Source organism: Lycorma delicatula, chromosome 1 (assembly GCF_047948215.1).
Source record: "Lycorma delicatula isolate Av1 chromosome 1, ASM4794821v1, whole genome shotgun sequence".
In the NCBI taxonomy this organism is placed as follows: Eukaryota; Metazoa; Arthropoda; class Insecta; order Hemiptera; family Fulgoridae; genus Lycorma; species Lycorma delicatula.
The window spans coordinates 3,428,208-3,447,749 of NC_134455.1; the positions used below are offsets into that span (position 1 = coordinate 3,428,208).

Below are 19,542 nucleotides of genomic sequence, written 5' to 3' on the forward strand. Positions count from 1 at the left end.
AAAATTATACAATTATAACTTTATCAAAGGAGACATAAAATTTTATTAAGATAAAATTCTTAGATTCTTTCTTAAAAATCTTTATTTTAAAATAATAAAACATTGTTTATTAATGTTAAAGAATTAATTGTTTATTAATATATAAAGAATTTTGTAAAACATTTTAAATAGAGAAAAACTTTTTGAACTCCAAAAATGTCTATAAAACTTTTAGTGGAAAAAATTGTGGAATTATATCAATTTTTTTGTATACATCTGGTTTCATTTTTAATTTAAAAAATTTATAAAAGTTGGTAAAAAGATACTAGCCTAATCAACTCTAAACAATTATACTGCTTAATTTGAACTGTGTTGAAATTCTCACCGTATTGGTTAATGCTGTAAAGGAGCTTCGGTGAATGAAGTATATTTATCAAGCTCCAACTATGTTTTATTTTCATTTTTTGTTTAATTTCTTATTCTTTTTAATATTTTAAATGGCTGTGCAATTTTTAATTTCAAACACATACTATTAGAATATATTACATTGCAAACTTGTACTGAAATAATTATATTATTGTTTACCTTGACCAATCAGCATCAAACTTATAGTGTGTGCAATCCGTAATCTTATAAAGATGACAGATATCTCCACTTCTTGAAAACAGTCTTCTTCAGTGAGCTACGGTTTTATCATCTCTCATCTCCTCCCTGTCCTGTTATTGGTTGTATCAATGTTCTAAAAGCATAGCGGTTGAAGTAATATTTTTTAATGAATGCTCTCATAGTGCTTACAAAGAATAGAAGATTTTAATTTACAGTTTTATGGGAAAGTGTTAAAGATTAGATGGGTTGATGGGATGAATACAAACAAGTTTTAAATAAAATTGGAGAGTGGTTAAGTTTGTGATAAAATTTAAAAAAAAGAACATGGTTGTTGGGCCATATATTGAGACATGCAGGGTTAATTTGGTTTTAGAGGATAACATAAAAGAAAAAACATTAGATTAGTATATAAAATAAATACTGGATATATGTGTGTGTACTTTCATGCTGATGTTGAAGCGTAGTTGGTGGATCTTGTACTTGTTACCCACCAAACTGTAGGTGACATTATTTTATAAGTGATTAGAATCCTCACCTTCAACTAGCATTCCCATTCGTTTTTGAAAAAGTGTAGACACACATTTTGATTTTTTTGATACGATATACGTGATTTTATATTTTTTAAAGTACTTAATGTTTTAACATTTTTTTTCTTATTTTATGTCAAACATCATTTTTCAAATTCATTTGCATTTGTGATATGATTATTTTCCTTTTTTTATATTAATTTTGTCTGTTTTATCATCATCTATATTCCCATTAAATTTTTTTAAAGTGGTAATAACATACTAAATGTTATTTTTATAACATTTTAATAAAATTTTTAAATTCTATATATGCTCATCAACAAATCAGTGCCCAATAATTTTTAAATATAGAATGATTCTTTTTTATGTTATTTAAAATCATATTGTTTTTTTTTTTTTGTATTTTAGATTCTCCCAACTGATTTTACCAGAGATATCATCCAGTCCACGAGTTAAAATTTAAATTTGCATTTTACTACTTTGTGCATAAAAATGTAATTTTCTCAGTTATAGCTGGAGAAGAAAATTATAAAGTGTAATAAGCTTAAGAATATTAAATTTCATCTAGATTTTTTATTCCCAGAATCAATATTAAGATAAAGGTTGATAACTTGTGTGTACTTACTTATTAGACAGCTCTAAGCATTGTCAAATAGGTGTAACACTCAGGACATGAACAAGTCTTCAACCCATATGCCACTTTTGTCTGCTACCATTGACCCTGACAACCATTGATTTCTGACAAAGCATTTTCTCATAAGTTTCCAAATTTTTAGTTCAGTTGTTATATATAGTTGATATTAATGACATTTCATAATAAATTTAAAAAAATATTTCCCACATAGGGTATTGATTTCTACCATATAGATGGCAGTGAGTGTTACTGGAAAATAGAAATGAATGGAAAAGTATATCAATTGATGTGAATGACAGGAAAAAATAAAATTTATTTTTACACTATTATTATAAATCAACAGTAGCATTACTTATTTTAACTGAATAATTGCCGACTATATCCTGAACATTTGATTGGTGTGGATACTGTATCAGATTGGTAATTGTACACTAGTTCTCTGCTGTAAAGTTTGTAAGGATAACAATTTTTATGGCTATTTAATAACTGCAACTTTTATAACTATTTTTTTTTAAATTTAATTTTGATACAATGTCATTTGTAACAAGTGAATATCTATATAATTTTGTTTTCACATATGATCAAGGCAAACTTGTAATAACACTTTCTACAGTAACCAGTGATCTATGCATGTGAAATTTCTAGAAAAGGATTATGTTACATTTGCCTAAATCTTATTAAAACTATAACTTGTAATTTATAAACTGCATTTGAACCCTGCATTAATATGGAATGGATTGTAAATGACCATGTGCTGATTACACCCAATAAAAGCATGTCTTCAAAGATAGTTGTATGTAGTATCAGTCTTATGAGTACCACCAGAAACAAAATTTATTTGAGTGACAAACTCTGAAGAACCACAAGATGATAAGATTGACATTTTTGTTAATAAAGATATGATAACATTGTTATGATGGCATCAGTGTTGAAGTGTTTAACTGTTGAAGAATTGTACTATCCACACTGTTGTTATGAAATGATTTAAAAAATATGTTATATATAAAATAGGTATGTTTTCAGTTCCCAAAGAATGGTATTTATCGTAGTTGAATTAAACTTAAGCGATTAGAAAAAATTTAAGATTGTATGCGAATCAAGAAAATAAGTGATTTATTAACAACTTTTCATTTTTACTGGTGACAGCACTTTGGATAAAGGAGATCTTATAACTTACAATAGCTGTGCTTCCTAGAAATTCTGTTATAAAACTTGTAATTGAACCTTGTGTATAAATTATTAGATTATAGGATTATCTGCATAGTTGCCAATTGTGTTTCATGTACCTGGAATTTATAACTGGAAGTAATCCAGCATGAAACGGGTTAAGTTAGTAATTAAGACAAATACAAAAAACTGATTACTGAAACTGAGATTCTTTATAGAAAATTTTAAAGAAGCCTTTAATTCTTAAAAAGGTTATTGAATGAATTTTTCGTGAAATTGATTGTAATATGCAAGAAAAGATTGTGTTTGTCCATATGTGTATATTTATTATATTTGTTATGCCATAGATGGACTCTATTGCACTTGGAATATGATGCAAAAAACTGACAAACCTTCTCCTGTATAAGATAGAAAAAGGATTATAACCTGGGCCTAGTATTTGTTACCAAAAATAGTGATGGGATATCAATACCAGCAAGACAAGAAGAAGTCCTCTAAATTTTCCCTGCAGTCAACATCGACCGGTTAAGAGAATCATAAGCCTAACAGTTACATTTGTCAAATCATACCCAAGACGCCGGTGGAACTTTGGTAAGCAAAATAGGAACAAATTCACTTTGGATCTTGATAACATCATATGGTGGATACAGCTACGTGTGGAAAATTATAATAAATTTGTTAAAGTCACTATCAATACTGCCAAGGAATTTTAGGAAATCATACATCCCGGACTGGAATGAGGAATTACAAGAAAACTACAATTAATACATGGAGAATGACAGTTCAGAGAATGCAAAAATACTACTGAATGTGCTTGATCATGGATGGAGGGAAAAGTGGAAGGAAGCAGTTGAAACGATTAACTTCCAACACATTAAAAAAAAGCAACCATCGATCCAAATAATATTTCTACTATGCTTGTCGGTATGACTAAATTCAAGGGAAATAAATTTTTTAGTAGGAAAATCAGACAGGAAGTAACTTTGAAATAAATTCTGTGCTGCTCAGAGAATGCAATTCTCAGCACCCTTTGAGATGGAGATGATGATGAGCAATTGTATGTCAAGACATGTAAAGCCACCGGTGCAGATGAAATCTATTCTGAATTCTTGAAAAATTGATGGCTAAAACTAGAGAATGATTGAAGGCTTTCTATAATAGCATATTGACATCTGTGAAATTACCATCCTTCATGAAAAATAGGAAGATAATATCAGGCAAACCCATGACAGATATTGTTAGCTATCATTGCTGAGCATATGTCATAAATTGTTGGAGAGGCTATTATACAATAGTATAAGAACAATAATTTACAATGATCTGCCAGTTGAGCAGGTTGGCTTTAGAGAAGGTAGGAATTGATGCAGATCAGGTATTTTTGCTTATCTCTAGCGCTGAAGAAGGAATCCAGAAAAGATTAAAAACAGGAACAGCATTCATAGATTATCTTCAGCATATAATACCATTTTGAGGCACAGACTACTAAATTAACTAATAGAGGTAATGAAGTGCAAAACCTTTGCCGGACTCCATGGCATGAGTGATACCATCACAACCTTTCATCCAGAAGTCCCAGGTTCGTATCCCGGTCAGGCATGGCATTTTCACACATGCTACAAATCATTCATCTCATCCTCTGCAGCAATACCTAACGGTGATCCCAGAGGTCAAAACAAAAGAAAAGGTGCAAAACCTTTAATAACATCATGAAATGCTGACAAATGCATGGTATGGTATATCTTGGTGAGGCTCAGAGTAGGCCAATAATGTTAAACAATGGCTTGTTTCAGGGATCTGTATGTGCACCTTTGTTGTTCAATCTTTACATAAATGACATATCACCTACTAGATCCGAAGTTCATAAATGCAGATGATATAGCTCTCGTTGCACAATGTAAAAGATTCAGGGAGTGTGAGGTTGAGTAGTGATTGAGGAGGATCTGAGATGGCTTGATATGTACTTCGATAATTAGAGTCTGTAATCTAACCCAATTAAAACCGAAATAAGCTGTTTCCATTTAAGCAGTAGAGATTTCAGAAAGTTGCTAAAGGTCTCATTTGTGGGGAAAGAACTGCGATACAATCCAACCCCAAAGCATCTCAGCATGATGCTTGACAAAACACCTGCAAGCAACATATGAATATTGCTACAAAATCGAGAAGGTAACATAATTCAAAAGCTGGCTGGAAGCACCCGGAGAACAAATGCATGCATAGTTTGAGCATCAGCATTAGTCTTGGCCTATTTAGCCTGTGGCTGAGTACTGTGCACCTATATGGCTGAATAGCTATCTTACTGGTAAGGTGGATATTGAGTTAAATAAAATCATGAAAACAATTACTGGTACAGTCTGCTGTACTCCAGTTAAATAGCTTCCAATATTAACTAATATACCTCCATTACTTCTCAGGTATCAGAATGTCTTTGTTTACTCTGGAAATAAATTACCGATACAGTGATACCAATCAATATGGCTGTCAGTGGTCAAAACTAATCTTGAAAACCTGCTTCGGAACTGGTCCAAAAGTTTATAGAGGAGGATTTTAATATCAAATAACAGTGGCAGATCTTATGAAATGAAGACTATGGCTGCCAGTAGGTAGAGACAGTCTATGCACAAGTGTAGGCTTTAGTCTACCAAGACAATTGTAATGCAGACTTAATCGCATAAGAACTGGACATGGTAGATGTCATTACTTTTTGAATAAACGGGTTGTGTCACCTATGGCTGGTTGTGAGTATAGTGAGCCACTCCAAACTGATGAACATCAATTAAGTACTGTCCACAGTGAGCATACAAGGGAGATTCACAACATGCATATCATGCTACCCCCAGCTGGAGTTGAATGGCTGAAAAAAACTGGATGTCAGTTTGTAGCTACACTGAAATTTATAATTATATCTATATAAATAACTCTGCTGGTATAATTCTTTAAATATTTAGTTGTAATATTTTGGACACAGCATAACTGTGTACTATATGATAAATAAAATGAATAGTGCACATTCATTATGATGCATCAAATAATGACAAATTATTCTATTTGATGGTGAGATTTTAATTCCCAAAGGTATAATAATTTAATATAACAAAGGTATAAGTCTCAAATTAATTTCTGTATCTCTTCTTTTTTTTTCTGTTCAGCCTACATATATTTCTGTATCTGTTATATATTAAGATAATGCTATGTATAGTTAATGTTCATTACAGGATAGTTTCAGTGCAGCTGTGATACCATTAAGTAAAGATACTGCCCTTCAAGATAAATATGTCAATTTCATGGGTTCAGTACGTTTAGGTAGACTAATGGAGGATCTTGATATGTTTGCAGGTGAATGTTTTATACAGTTGTTAATTATTTTTTCTTAGTTGATGTGTTAATCTGTGTATACTGTGACCACCTTGCATGTTTGATGTAAGTAAGTAAAAAAAATGCTATCGCCATAACTTGAAATGAAATGTTTCTGGACATAGATATGTTTTTGGTTATATTCACATCCCAAATCAGCTTCCAAAATATTCTTGTGAAATTTTACCTCACTTTATATATTGTATTTTATAACTTTCAATTACAATATTATCAAGTTGTAAAGTACATTAAAAGTTGTAAAATTTTGTCTTTATAAATTTTTAATACAGGGTGAACATACAGGATGACCTTGAATGAACATGCCGGTGTGATGTAATGATACTAGGGGATCGTCGGTTGAGTAGTGGCTACCATACAGCAGAAAGGAATGATACTACAGTTTCATGAAAGTGGATCTATTATTACTGTTTGTAAATGCTTTTGTTTAGAGTGCGGCCATACCTAAGACAGATACTATCAGACCAAACCCTAAAATAACTCTGTTAAAGATTGGTATCAGCTGTTTAAGGATACAGGAAGTGTAGCACATAAAAAAGGTGCTGGCAGACTTCCCATCTCTGAGGAAGTTGTGGATCGAGTAAGAGAAACTTTTCAAAGAGGCTTGGGTAAATTGACTCGTGCAGTCTAGAACTGGGAATTCCACAATAGACAATTGTGAAAGTTCTACTCAACACCTAAAACTTCATGCATACAAAATTCAATTGCTGCATCCAATTTAAGATTATGATAAACCATGCTGTTACAATTTTACTATGGACATTCTTGATAAAGTGAACAAAGATAATGTGTTTTTAGAAAAAGTAATCTTTGATGAAGTTCCATGTTTCTAGTCACATTAACTGTCATGTAATTGTTGGATTTGGGGTAACAAGAACCCTCATTACATTCAATAAACACAGTGTGATAGCCTGAAAATTTACATTTGGTGTGCGTTGATTGCTTATGAAGAGATCAGACAATTCTTATTCGCCGAGCCAATGGTTGCTAGCACAATATATTTAGACATGTTACATGAGTATGCAGTAACACAAAATCAACATCGGTAACCCAGCATTTACTTCCAACAAGATAGTGCACCACCACATGGGTTTATGTGTTAGGGACTATCTAGATGAACAATTTCCTCAACATCGAGTTGGCTGTGATGGACCATTTCCCTGGCCACCTCAATCACATGACATTATGCCACTCGATTTCTTTCTTTGAGGGTTTGTCAAAGACAGGGTGTATGCAATAAACGTTGTCAACATCAGTGAACTAAAAAGAAGAATCAAAAGTGTAATTAATGAAAAGATTCTGGATATTCTTCATAATGTGTAGTGTGAAACTGAATGTTACCTAGGCATTTTATACACCACAGAAGGTGCTTATGTGGATCTTGTTTGAAGGTGTTTAAACAAAATTGTTTGAAATGTCTTCAATAAAAAATATGCATGTAGGACCATTGTTATTTTTTAATTAACATCTAAAATGAGCTGAATAATTTATGATCATTCTGTATATTTTATGATAATTGCTGCAAATTGTTAAAAAGTACTCTTTTGCAAGATTGATCTGTGTGAAAAATCTTTCTTCTGACTTCAATGAAAAAAAAAAATACAGCCAACAGGTGGGTTATTCTTTAAAGTATGTATTCTTCAGATTTTCATTTTGTAATCACATAAAAAATTGAGGATGTATAGTCTAATTTTTTGACTTCTTTTGGCTATATCTCTAGAAGTATTTCATTAATCATTGTATAAGTTATATATGTGAAAGATATTAAAAATTGTACAACTTTTGTGTAAATAATGCTGTTCCATTATGTGTCGAGCTGCCCAGTGCTGCGATGTAGTGGGTACTAACGCTCGCCGGAAAGTTAGCTCGTACTAGCATTCTATGTCAGAATCCGATCCAGAGTGGTCTTATGCACTTTCAGTCCGGATGGACATGTTCGGATGAACGTTTAGTTGATTAGTATAAGTTATATGTTATTTAATTTAATTTTATACGTAAAGATACTTTATGTTACAATTCATTTCATTAACTGGTAAGACGACAATTCATTAAACCATTATTCAACAAGCAACAAGGCGTTGTCTTCATTCATCACCTATGAACATACAGTCCAGCCTCGCTCTAATAAAATCTACCAAATGCTTTAAATTATTACAACCTAGTGTGCTGTTTGCCACAAAAAATTAATATATTTATCACTTTTTAGTAATACTGTTCAACTCGGATTTTGAAACTGAAGAGAAAATGGATATTATGAGGGTAAATGAAATTTAAATGGTTATTTTGCTATTCTACACAGCAAGCAGTTCTGAGCTGTATGGCGAAGTGGGGGGTTAATTTTTGGTGTGTTAGAGAGGGGGAACCAACTTTGTTAGCAACTTCACTCCGTTCTGTTGTTATTACAGTCATGATTGAGCAAGATGTTCCATCGTCTGTTGCACAACATATCAAAACCGCAGAAATTTTAACTTGTTTAAAGATATAGTTTGAGGATGCTACACTGTCCCAGATCCAAGTGTATACATGGGCCAGACAATTTAAGGGCATGCAAGAAAGTGTAGAAAACAAAAGTCATGATGGACACCCCAGGTCAAGTCTCACAGCTGACAACATCTGTACCGTTCGAGAGCTTATCAAAGGTGATCATTGGTTCACTGTGGAAGAAATCACATCAGAAGTGGGTATCAGCTATGGGAGTGCTCAATCCATTATCACTGATCATCTTGCGTTTAGAAAAATTAGTACTGGATGGGTTTCAAGGTTTTGACTGAAAATCAAAAACAGATGAAGTTGGAGATCTGTAAGAGACTTCTGAATCAATTTTAGCAAGAAGGGGACAATTTTTTGAGCTGCATCAACAGATGTATTTTCTCCACAATCAACAAACGGTGAATGGGGCTTACTGTTGCCAGTTGTTGCAGTCAACGAAAGTCACCTACTGAAATAAAAGATGGCATATGCCCAACAGAGATGTTGGGCATATGCCATGACAATGCCAGGCCTCCTCATGACAACGCCAGGCCACACACTCCAATTTTGACAAGGGAAAAATTGGAAAAAATGGACTGAGAAACCCTCAACCACCCTCCCTACAGTCCAGATTTGTCCCCCTGTGACTATATTTTTGTTTGTGCCCTTGAAAGAATCGCTTGGAGGGGAACAGTTTGAAAACAATGAAGCCATTGAGCAGCGCGTGCACAATTGGTTGACAACTAGTCCTCAAACTTTTTATGAACAAGGAATATTCTAGCTTCTAAATCGTTGGCAAAAGTGTTTAGAAATGCAGGAGACTATATAGAGAAATGATGAAGGTATGAATTCAGTATATTATTAATCAATAAATTTATAAAAAACATTACTGTTTATATTTGATTCACCCTTGTATATAGAATATTTCATGCTGTTCCAAACCACTCAATCACAACACATTTTTAAGTTATCACTGCCTAAAGTTTATTTGTAATATTATAAAAATTTTAGTACATAAAAATATACAAATGTATTAGTTTATTCAGGTCTAATTTCCTGTATGACTAATATTGTAGACCTAAGTTGACTAGTAGATATTTTTACATACTTTGTAAAAATACAGTTGCAGTATCAACTCAACATGTATTGGTAAAACAAAGAGGCATTTTACTTAATTAAATTTCTTTCAGTGTGACTTCAGCTATAAAACTTTTTCATACTGAAAATGTTTTCAGAATTTGTACATTGTAATTTGTATGTGATATATATATGACAGTATTTTTTTTTTTTTGTATACCAAAGCCAAAGAATTTTATTAAATCTATTCATAAATGATGCAATATATGTAAATTTATTTTACTTTGTTAAAACTTTCAGGAATTTACAATGTAAGTAGAAATGACCTTTATTCTCCTAATATTGTTTGTTATGTTTATAGAAAATTCATCACAAAATAACATAAACTAATATCAATACTGCTGAAGTCTGCTTATAAACTTTAACTTGATTGTCTTTTGGAAGACTAATTTAAAATCTGGTCTCCACATGTAGTATGTGTCAGACATTATGTTAAAGTAATCTGCTAGTTACAAGGAAAAAGTGAACATTTGTCTTTTGGAGACTAATGATTTGGCAAGAGCCATTAAATCATTATGATAATTGCTATTTTTATTTAACCGATGTCACTGCTTTTATTTCAAAAAAATTATGAAATGTTGTGTATCCAAATTTTCCATCTGCTATGAGACTAGCACTTTGTGGTGAAGACTTAACCAATTCCAACAGCACCAGCATTTTGCAAGAAATTTCTGACTTATGAAGATATTTCTAATATTATTGCAGAAGCATCAACTGCTGTCATTAATGAGCTGATGTTAACTTAGAGATTATATATGCTGTTGATAGTAAGCATTTATTTATAGTCAAAATAAAACTGTTATGTATTTATGAATACTTATGATGAATCTGTGGTGATATGAATGTCATTAGGCTTCTTCTTTATAAAACTACACAGGTAAAACCACAAGCTACCCAAGATAGCTTCACAAAATATCATTTCTTGTGTTTATGGGTAGTCATGCCATCCATTATTACTTAGCTAAAAACTGTCCAAAAAAAAGATAATATCCTTCTAAGACAGAAATATTTTAAAAACATCACTTGTTGACCCTCACAGAATTATTTTACCTATTTACATATAAAACTAAGCCTAAGAATTCTGTGAAAGTATTGAATAAAGATAAGGCTTTATTCAATAAAGCCTTCAGATTGAAGCTCTGATGAATAGAGCTACTGCTGGCGTCAACAAAAAAAAGACTTCTGCGCAAAAGAAAAAACTAATTTCTTAGTTACATGACACTATTTAACCAAATTCAAGTTAAAATTTACATTTCATTTATTTTTGTGACTTCTGAAATTATGGTTATTACAGAGAAATGTTTAAAATGTAATATACTTATTATATGTAATAAGTGATTGAGGTTGTACAGTCATTTTGTATTCTGGTTTATGTTATGTATGAAAGAATACTTGTTTGAGAAGTGTTATAATTTTTATGATTGCTTTTATTATATTGAATATGATTATATTCCACGTAAAGGTTCTGGAATGGCATTAGTCAGGTTTTCTTTGATAGTATGATGTATATTACATGGCCAATCCCTTTGTTGAACTGAGTAAAGATATCACATGAGGAGCTGAATGTCATCTGCATCTTGGTTTGTTTGATATGTTGTTATGCAGCAGTATATTTGGCTTAGGAAAAATGGGAACAGCAAATCACTTTACTAAATTTCCATAGTAAACCTAACATATAATTTTCTTTTTTGTTTGGGAGTGACTTTGTCATGTTGCTGTCTATTATCATTGAAGCTATAACACATAAAATATACACAGTATATACAAATATCTCCTACAAGTAAGCTCCAAAGAAAAAAAGGAGTATTATTTCATGAATAATCACTTTTGAATGCATATTCAAATTAGCCATGATGAAAATTATTATCTGCAAATATTTTTATGCTAGGGTATTACAGTATCTCTTTAGGTTTTCCCATTTCTCCTATTTGTACTGACAATACTTTATTTCATAGCAAAGATGATTGTTTTGTAAATGCTTGACCTAATAAATCTCATAATTTATCCTGTTAATTTATTTTTTTGTTGTTGATATTTGAAGTCTATTTAGTGGAGCACAACTTGTTTGATGAGTTCTTTTCTAGAACTTCTCTTATCTGTGTCCTTTCTGTAGTTTCTGGGTTGTACATAAGGATTTGTGTTTATTCATAGGAGGAGGTGATGAAAATCTTATTGTTTCTTCAAATTGGCTTGTGGAACAATCACATTATCATACTTCTAATCATTTTAAGGAATTGGAAAACTCATTTATCTGAAAGCTTTCTCATATTCAAAATTTCATGAACAATGTAACCAGCCCATTTTTTAGATATTGCCAGAATTCTTAAATTTATAGTGAATATTTTTCCCAGCTTTCAAATATAAAATCATTGTTATGTATAGTTTTTGGATTTTCATTTCCAGTAATCATACATCTCAGACAGACTTAAATATTACAAACATAAATAATGAAATTTAAGTGAAGATACATAAAATCCATATCAGAAAAATTTTATCAGTCAGGGTATGAGCAATTATCTGTATCAGTTATATCTATTATAGCCATACAGGATTGTGTTATAAAATAATAAAATCAAAGTTTGGTGTTATGTTTGCTGCCCTCTGTTCATTGTTCATATCACAACCATATTAAGAAGCTTTTTTATATAAAAATGTTGCTTTGGTGAAATTCATTGTTTTGATGAGTTAAATAATTGAAACAAATTTCTTCATGCTTTTATTCACTGCATATATCTATCAATCCCCATCCTGATTATTACAAAATTGACCTGTTTTCTATATAAAAGCTCATTAATCTTAGTACATTCTCATCTAAAAACATTTACAGTGTATACATCACTTTCTTCAGTAATGATTTTATGACTTCACATCACAGCTAAATAAACACTTAAATTCCCTTGTTTTAAATATAGGGAAATTTAAGATGTCAACCCCCACATAGACTTGTAGCTACTAACGAGAAAACAGGATTCAGTGTACGGACTTAAATTTTTAAACCTACGTTTTGATACCAGAAGATTTCTTACCTACCTAAAATCTCTCCTAGCAAATCCCTGACCATATTTTCCATGTTCCTTTAAAAATTATATTAATTTTTATTTGGATATGAGCTTGTACTAATAAGGAAAATATTAAAAATGGTGTTAATATGATTTTAATATTTATAACATCTCTAAAACACTTTCTTTCTCATGAATTTAAAAATATTAAAATAAAACAGAATTTGCATGCACCTTGTAACCAACACTTGCAACCTCAACAACAGCTATTTACTACCAGTGTATTTAGTTCAAGTAAGGTGCTCATGCTCTAATCATAGAAACAATGTTTTTTTTTTTTTTTTCAAATTGGGAGTTGTGTCTGTGGTTAGTAGGTGTCAGCAGCAGTGGAGTGTTTGGTAGTAAACATCTGTGATGTGTTGTCTGCTCTTCATATTATTTGTCTGAAAATTAAATTGAAATTGTTTGATTATTAATTAATTATTTGTTATTTAATATTTAGAAACACGGTATGGATGTAATTTTCATAAACTGTTTTTTTTCTTTTTTTTAGTGAATATAGTCTTCAAACATCTATTGTTACCAAAACAGAAAGGTGATGTGTCTCCTGTTGTAATAGTTACAATACTTGTTGACGAAATATCTTTTGGTTACAAGGCAAAGGTAATGAGACGTATAATTATTTATTTATTCTTAATTAGCCTAGTAAAGGGTTTTGATTTGGCCACTTAGCATTTCCTTTTTTCCTTCTGCAATTAATTACATTAATATAGAAAAAAATTGATAAAATATTATCCAAGTTTGCATCCTAGGATTTTATTTACCCTCCTAAGTACATAAATGTTTTTATAAGATTTGCTTAGGATTCTTTTTTAATACTTTACAGCAGTTCTCATAATCAAAGACTCTTCATCCAACACACATAGCTGAAATTCCTTGTTATATGTTCCAATTCATATTGAAGTTTAACTAATGAACTAACAATCCATCAATAAACCTTATTCTTCTTCCACTCTGCTCAGCTTCAATCGGTCAATTAAAATGCATTGTTTTTCCGTTGCAGTTTAGTTTTAAGGATTCAGTATTGTTTTCTTTTTAGTCAAGTATGTAGTGGTGTCACCGTTACATACACTCAGTACAGTTCTTAGGGTGATGGCCCAAAAACCTATTTTCAATCCTACTTTTCTAATTGATTATAATTTGATTGTTTTTAATATTTATGAAAATAACTCTTTCCATTAAAGAGTAGCAGTTTAAAATATTTTAAAGATCCCACTCTTGTTTAGGCTTAGGTTTATAAGAAGAATAGGATTCTGGGGCTATATTGATAGCACCTCACCACTAGTTTAGCCCTAGAGAAACCCTTGGATAGATATCCTACAACAAGCCCACAGCGAGAATTGCCACCCCACCAAGCTCCATTAATGGAGCTGTTTCACCAACTATTGTCTTCTTAGGCATGCCTATGTAACTATTGAGTGGTCGACCCAATTCTTGAGACACCTGTTAGAAAAAAAGAAGCATTCAAAGAAGTGGTAAGGGTGGTAAAAAGTGACATAAGAGATCCATAAGAGACTGTAACCCCAAATAATTGTAGACATATTAAATACCTCTACTAAATATGCCATTTTACAGGGGTGGTCCAAAAATAATGAAACTGATTTTTTGCAGGGAAATTTTCCTGCATGCATACAAGTGCCCAAGTCTGATCTACTTCTGTGTCATTTTCAAGTTGATTGTAATTACTGAGTGTCAGTGATCATTTACGTAAAGTGTATTGGGTTACTACTTACCATGGAAAAGATATCAATCGGAATTATGGGATTCAGTTTTGTGTCGGTTTAAAGAAAAATCAGCTTCCAAATGTACAAAATGTTGAATGAAGTGTCAATAAGGAGTGTGTGTGATGTGCAACATATTTTTATTGACATACCACATTTTTGGTCAGACAAGAAAGCATGGAAGACATTATGAGAGCAGGTCAACCAAGCATGTATGACATTACAGTGAACACAGCAAGTGTCATCATTTGAGAAGATTGTCTTATTGGTGTGCAGCAGTTGGGGGAACTGTATAAACATCTCAGATCATCGCATACAATATTCTGAGTAAGTGAATGCATACAGAACGTGTTACTTGTCATTGAGTTCCATGGCTCTTAATATCTGACCAAACACTGTGTGTATTCATCAGTGTAGAATTGTTGGCTCACTACAAGAAGGAAGGAACATGCTTTTTGCATAATGTTATAACCTTTGACAAGTCTTGGATATTCTGTCTGACCTGAGATGAAGTAAAGCTTTCAACAGAAGTCAACTTCTGTTGACTTCATGGTCTCGGTTCTGATTCATAGTCTCAGGTCAAATCCCTACTAAACCTAGTAAACGGAAAAATAATTCAGATTCAATATCACTTTTTGTTAGCAATGAACAGCTTTCCTCTCGGTTAGAGTCATTCTGGAGATCAGAAGAGATCGAAGATCATTTACCGACCAAGGAGGAATCTTTCTGCGAAAAACATTTCATGGAAAATATCTTTTGTGATGACAAAGGCAGATTTGTTGTATCTCTTCCTTGTAAGGAAAACTTTGCTTTAGGAGATTCTTATGAAAATGCCAGGCATTGTTTTAATTTGATACATCGTAGATATCAGAAAAAAACTAAACTTAAAGATGATTACTTCCATTTCATGAAAGAATATCAAGAAATAGATCACATACAACCTTTAGATTCATCTCGGTGTAAGGCTGCATCTGAAACTTTTTATTTGCCCCACTATGCAGTATTTCGTGAGGCTTCCACCATTACCAAAACAAGAGTAGTATCTGATGGTAGTGGGAAAACTTCAAATGGCCAATCACTCTTTTCTTCGTCTTGCTACTAGTGCGTTTACATCAAGCCCTATTGCAAGCATACTTGTCAATTGCGGTGAGCGATTACTTTGTGATAGGCTAAATCACCTGCTGGCATCTTACTTTGCCCATCGTAAAGGACAACCGAATCACCTGGTTCTTAAAGCAATCCTCGCAAACCCTCATTTCCAGCGGTATGAAAACCATTTTTATAATACAGCACCAGTGGGTGTTTGTACGCAGCGTTTAATGTACCTTTTAAATTTTGACACTTTCTGTTTTCTCATCCTATCTCTGTTCGTATCCTCTATAGAGCTCGACCCCCGTAAATATTAATTATGTCCTCACCATATATAATAAAAAATTAATAACAACTCTTGTCTTTCAACAAACATTTTATCATCTTCTATCTGAGATAAACCCAGACGGAGCAGTATACACAGATGGGTCAAAGCAGAATGATTCTGTTGGATGCACTTTTGTTGTAAATGGCAGAACTTATGTGTTTGGTCTACCTGGTATTACAAGTGTCTACAATGCTGTACTGTACACCATCAATATGCCTTTGAACATCATTAAGTCAAAAAAAAAAAAAAAAAAAGTGGGTGTTTTTTTTACATCCTTATCTGCTGCGATTTTTGTAGTGCTCTTCAGGCTTTATAGGATTTGTATTCTAGACATCCTATTGTCACCGAAATTCATAATGCGATCACGGAATTGAATTGTCACAACACACAAGTGAATTTCTGCTGGATCCCTAGCCATGTGGGAATCCTGGGTAACAAATGTGCGGATTGCGCTGCTAAAGATTCATGTAGCCAATGGTCTTTCACCACTTGAGTTACAACTATCGATTTTGTTAATTCCATTAAACATAGTCTACCAAGAAGGTGGCAAGGTGCTACAGCGGATAATAAACTCTGAGACATCAAAGATACGGTATTACCATGAGACTCTTCATGCAGAAAAATTTGCCAAGAGGAAATGGTTTTATGCCGATTGTAATTAGGACATACCAGAGCTACTCTTGAATACCTGATGTCAGCAGAAAGTGCACCACTATGCGTATGATGTGACTGTCACTTGACTATTCGCCAGCATCCTTATGAACTGCATGTGTTATGCAGCCTTACATCACTAATTTAAATTAGCGAGGGACATTTGGTGCATCCAAGGAAATGATAAGAATGTATTAGACTGGGTATTGTTACTTCTAAGAAGAATCAATATACTTATAAGATATTTAAGTATAATCAACCATAAATTTTATTTTGTTATTTGTGTTCATATTTTATCCTAATGATTACGTTTCTTTTATTATATTAATCCAAACTCCCAAAACAATAAAATTGTTAAGGTTTCAGCAAGAGTTTGCCATCAATTGAAAACATCAAAAATCAAAATTCAACAATTTATTTATTTATAGTTCTTTAAAAAGATATTGTCCGAATCAAAAAAGTACAGATATGTGTGAAAGGCAAGATAATAATTGTTATATATTTTTCCTATTTCATTTTCTCAAACACAAAAATATACACCGTTAAATATTTTCTTCCTGCCCTACTAATAATGTAACTAAATGATAGAACTTTTTTAATATAAAGCAAATATGAAGTCATTGAGAAATAATTGGAGTTAAACAATTTTTTTATATACTTGTATATATACTTAACACAAATCGTACAATAAAAACTTCATCAGATTTTTTCAAATATGTTGATTGAAAATGCAAAAACTCTTGCCGGCCTTATTTCATACTTTTAAGAACAACTTTGAATGAAACTTCAATATTTTACATTTAACATTATTATTTATTGTTCTACATAAATGCATTATGATCTCAACAGTATGTTCAACTTTGTCCATTACAGCGAAAAAATTCTATAATGAATAATAGTCAATTTCTGATTTCAATAAAAAAATCACTTAATGAACAGATCAAGTGTTGATCAAAGATCAACATTAGGGGTAGTATAGGTCATTGTGACAATTTAAAGTGAATGTTACACATCTTATTATGTGAACTAATTATCATTCATAGGTTTCTATTGATATATTTATCATATGCATTGTAAATTATTGCCTTTCAAAAGCAAGTAAAGAAGTAGAACACTCACTTATGGATCATGAATTATTAGGATTTATGAAGTTGTTTAAAGTATGAAATCTTTTATTGTGTCTTGAAATAGTTAAGCCCCCACTATTGGTATAGAATGAGTAATTGCATTAAGAAAAATGATGTTGTTTACTACCATTATCAGAAACTATAATATACAGAAACATCCAAATAAGTTAAAGTACAAGGGTTATTTTTTTTCAAGGTCTGACCGGTTGCGAAATAAAAACCCGTGCAAAAATCGGATGAACCTTTGCCATATGTGTTGCGCAGCGTCTCTAGTATGGCCTTCAATCACGCCGCATCACTTTGTTTAGTTCTGAACAAGCAGGTAGCACGTAAACATGTCTACAACAATAGCATCTCCCGCCAAGTGTGAAGTGCGTGCGGTAATTCGATTTCTTCAGGCTGAGGGGTGTAATGCGGCTGAAATTCATTGACGAATAAGTAATGTGTTCGTTGAAACTTCAATGAGCGACAGCAAAGTGCAACAATGATGCAGGAACTTTAAAGCAGGACGAACAGATGTTCATGATGCAGGTGGTCAGCGAAGGAAGCGAGTGTTAACCGATTATCTTGTTGAGCCAGTGGATGAGGCTATTCGAGAAAATCGTCGGTTCACAATTTCTGTATTGACCGATTCGTTTTCTGAAATTTCAAGGTCAGCTCTCTACACCATTGTGAGTGAGAGACTTCAGTACCGCAAACTGTGTACGAGATGGGTTCCCAAGATGCTGTCCGACCAACACAAAACAATGAAAATGGACACCTCCCTAACGTTTCTCCAGCGCTACCACAGTAAAGGAGAAAATTTTTTGAACAAAGTTGTCACAGGGGACGAGACACGGGTCCATTTCAAAACTCAAGAAAGAAAAGGACAATCCAGCGTAGAAAATGGCAGAAAACACAGGCGGCTCTTTTCTATGACGAGGGTATTGGAAAGTTGGTACCGCGCTACGACAGATGTCTAAATCGGAGTGGCGACTATGTAAAGAAATACCGTAAGTATGTAAGTACTTGTTACAAATAAAAATTTTTTTATTTTCATTGTGATTTTAATTTTGTGACCTTGAAAAAAAAAATAACCGTCGTATGATGTATGTGTTCATTTATGAAGTCTATAACTATATTTATGAGGTTTATATAAAAACTGAAATATCCTTCAGATGGTTGGTTAATTTTTTTTTTGTTTTCTACTGTTCCAAAATGGTGTCCTTTGAGGTGTTTTTTTTAAGTTTGGAACAGGAAAAAGTCGCAGGACTCAAGTCAGGCGAATAAGGTGGTTGAGGAACTACAGGAATGTTTTTCTTTGCCAAAAACTCATTAATTGAGAGTGCAGTGTGACAAGGTAAATTGTCATAATGCAGCATCCAGTTGTCTTTAATGGCTGGTCTCATACAGGCAAATCTTTTCCACAGTCTTTAAAGAATTTCTTGGTAAACATATTGATTTACAGTTTGTCCTGTAGGCAAAAACTACTTTTGGACAATGGCCATTACTATTGAAGAAACAAATTAGTAGCATGGTTTTGATATGCTTATTTTTGCTTTTTGGGGCGTGGTGAATTTAAAGTATGCCACTCCTTGCTGTGGCATTTTGTTTCTGGATCGTACTCAAATGTCCAAGATTCCACCAGTAATAACATTTTTTAGAAAATCAGGATTAGTTTCAGTTCGCCCTAGAACATC

At 32.4% G+C, this 19,542-nt stretch overlaps 1 protein-coding gene across 4 annotated transcripts in view; it reads left to right on the forward strand.

The window, feature by feature from the left end:
• LOC142322468 (acyl-coenzyme A thioesterase 9, mitochondrial-like) overlaps window positions 1-19,542 on the forward strand; it is a 122,157-nt gene that overhangs the window by 41,882 nt on the left and 60,733 nt on the right. For all 4 annotated transcript variants that reach the window (XR_012755931.1, XM_075361646.1, XM_075361621.1 and 1 more), the window contains exons 4-5: window positions 6,126-6,246; window positions 13,441-13,550. Coding sequence is in view for 3 of the 4 variants with exons in the window: in XM_075361646.1 (XP_075217761.1) it covers window positions 6,126-6,246; window positions 13,441-13,550 (231 nt within the window). In the remaining variant the exon portion in view is untranslated. The remainder of the gene's footprint in view (window positions 1-6,125; window positions 6,247-13,440; window positions 13,551-19,542) is intronic.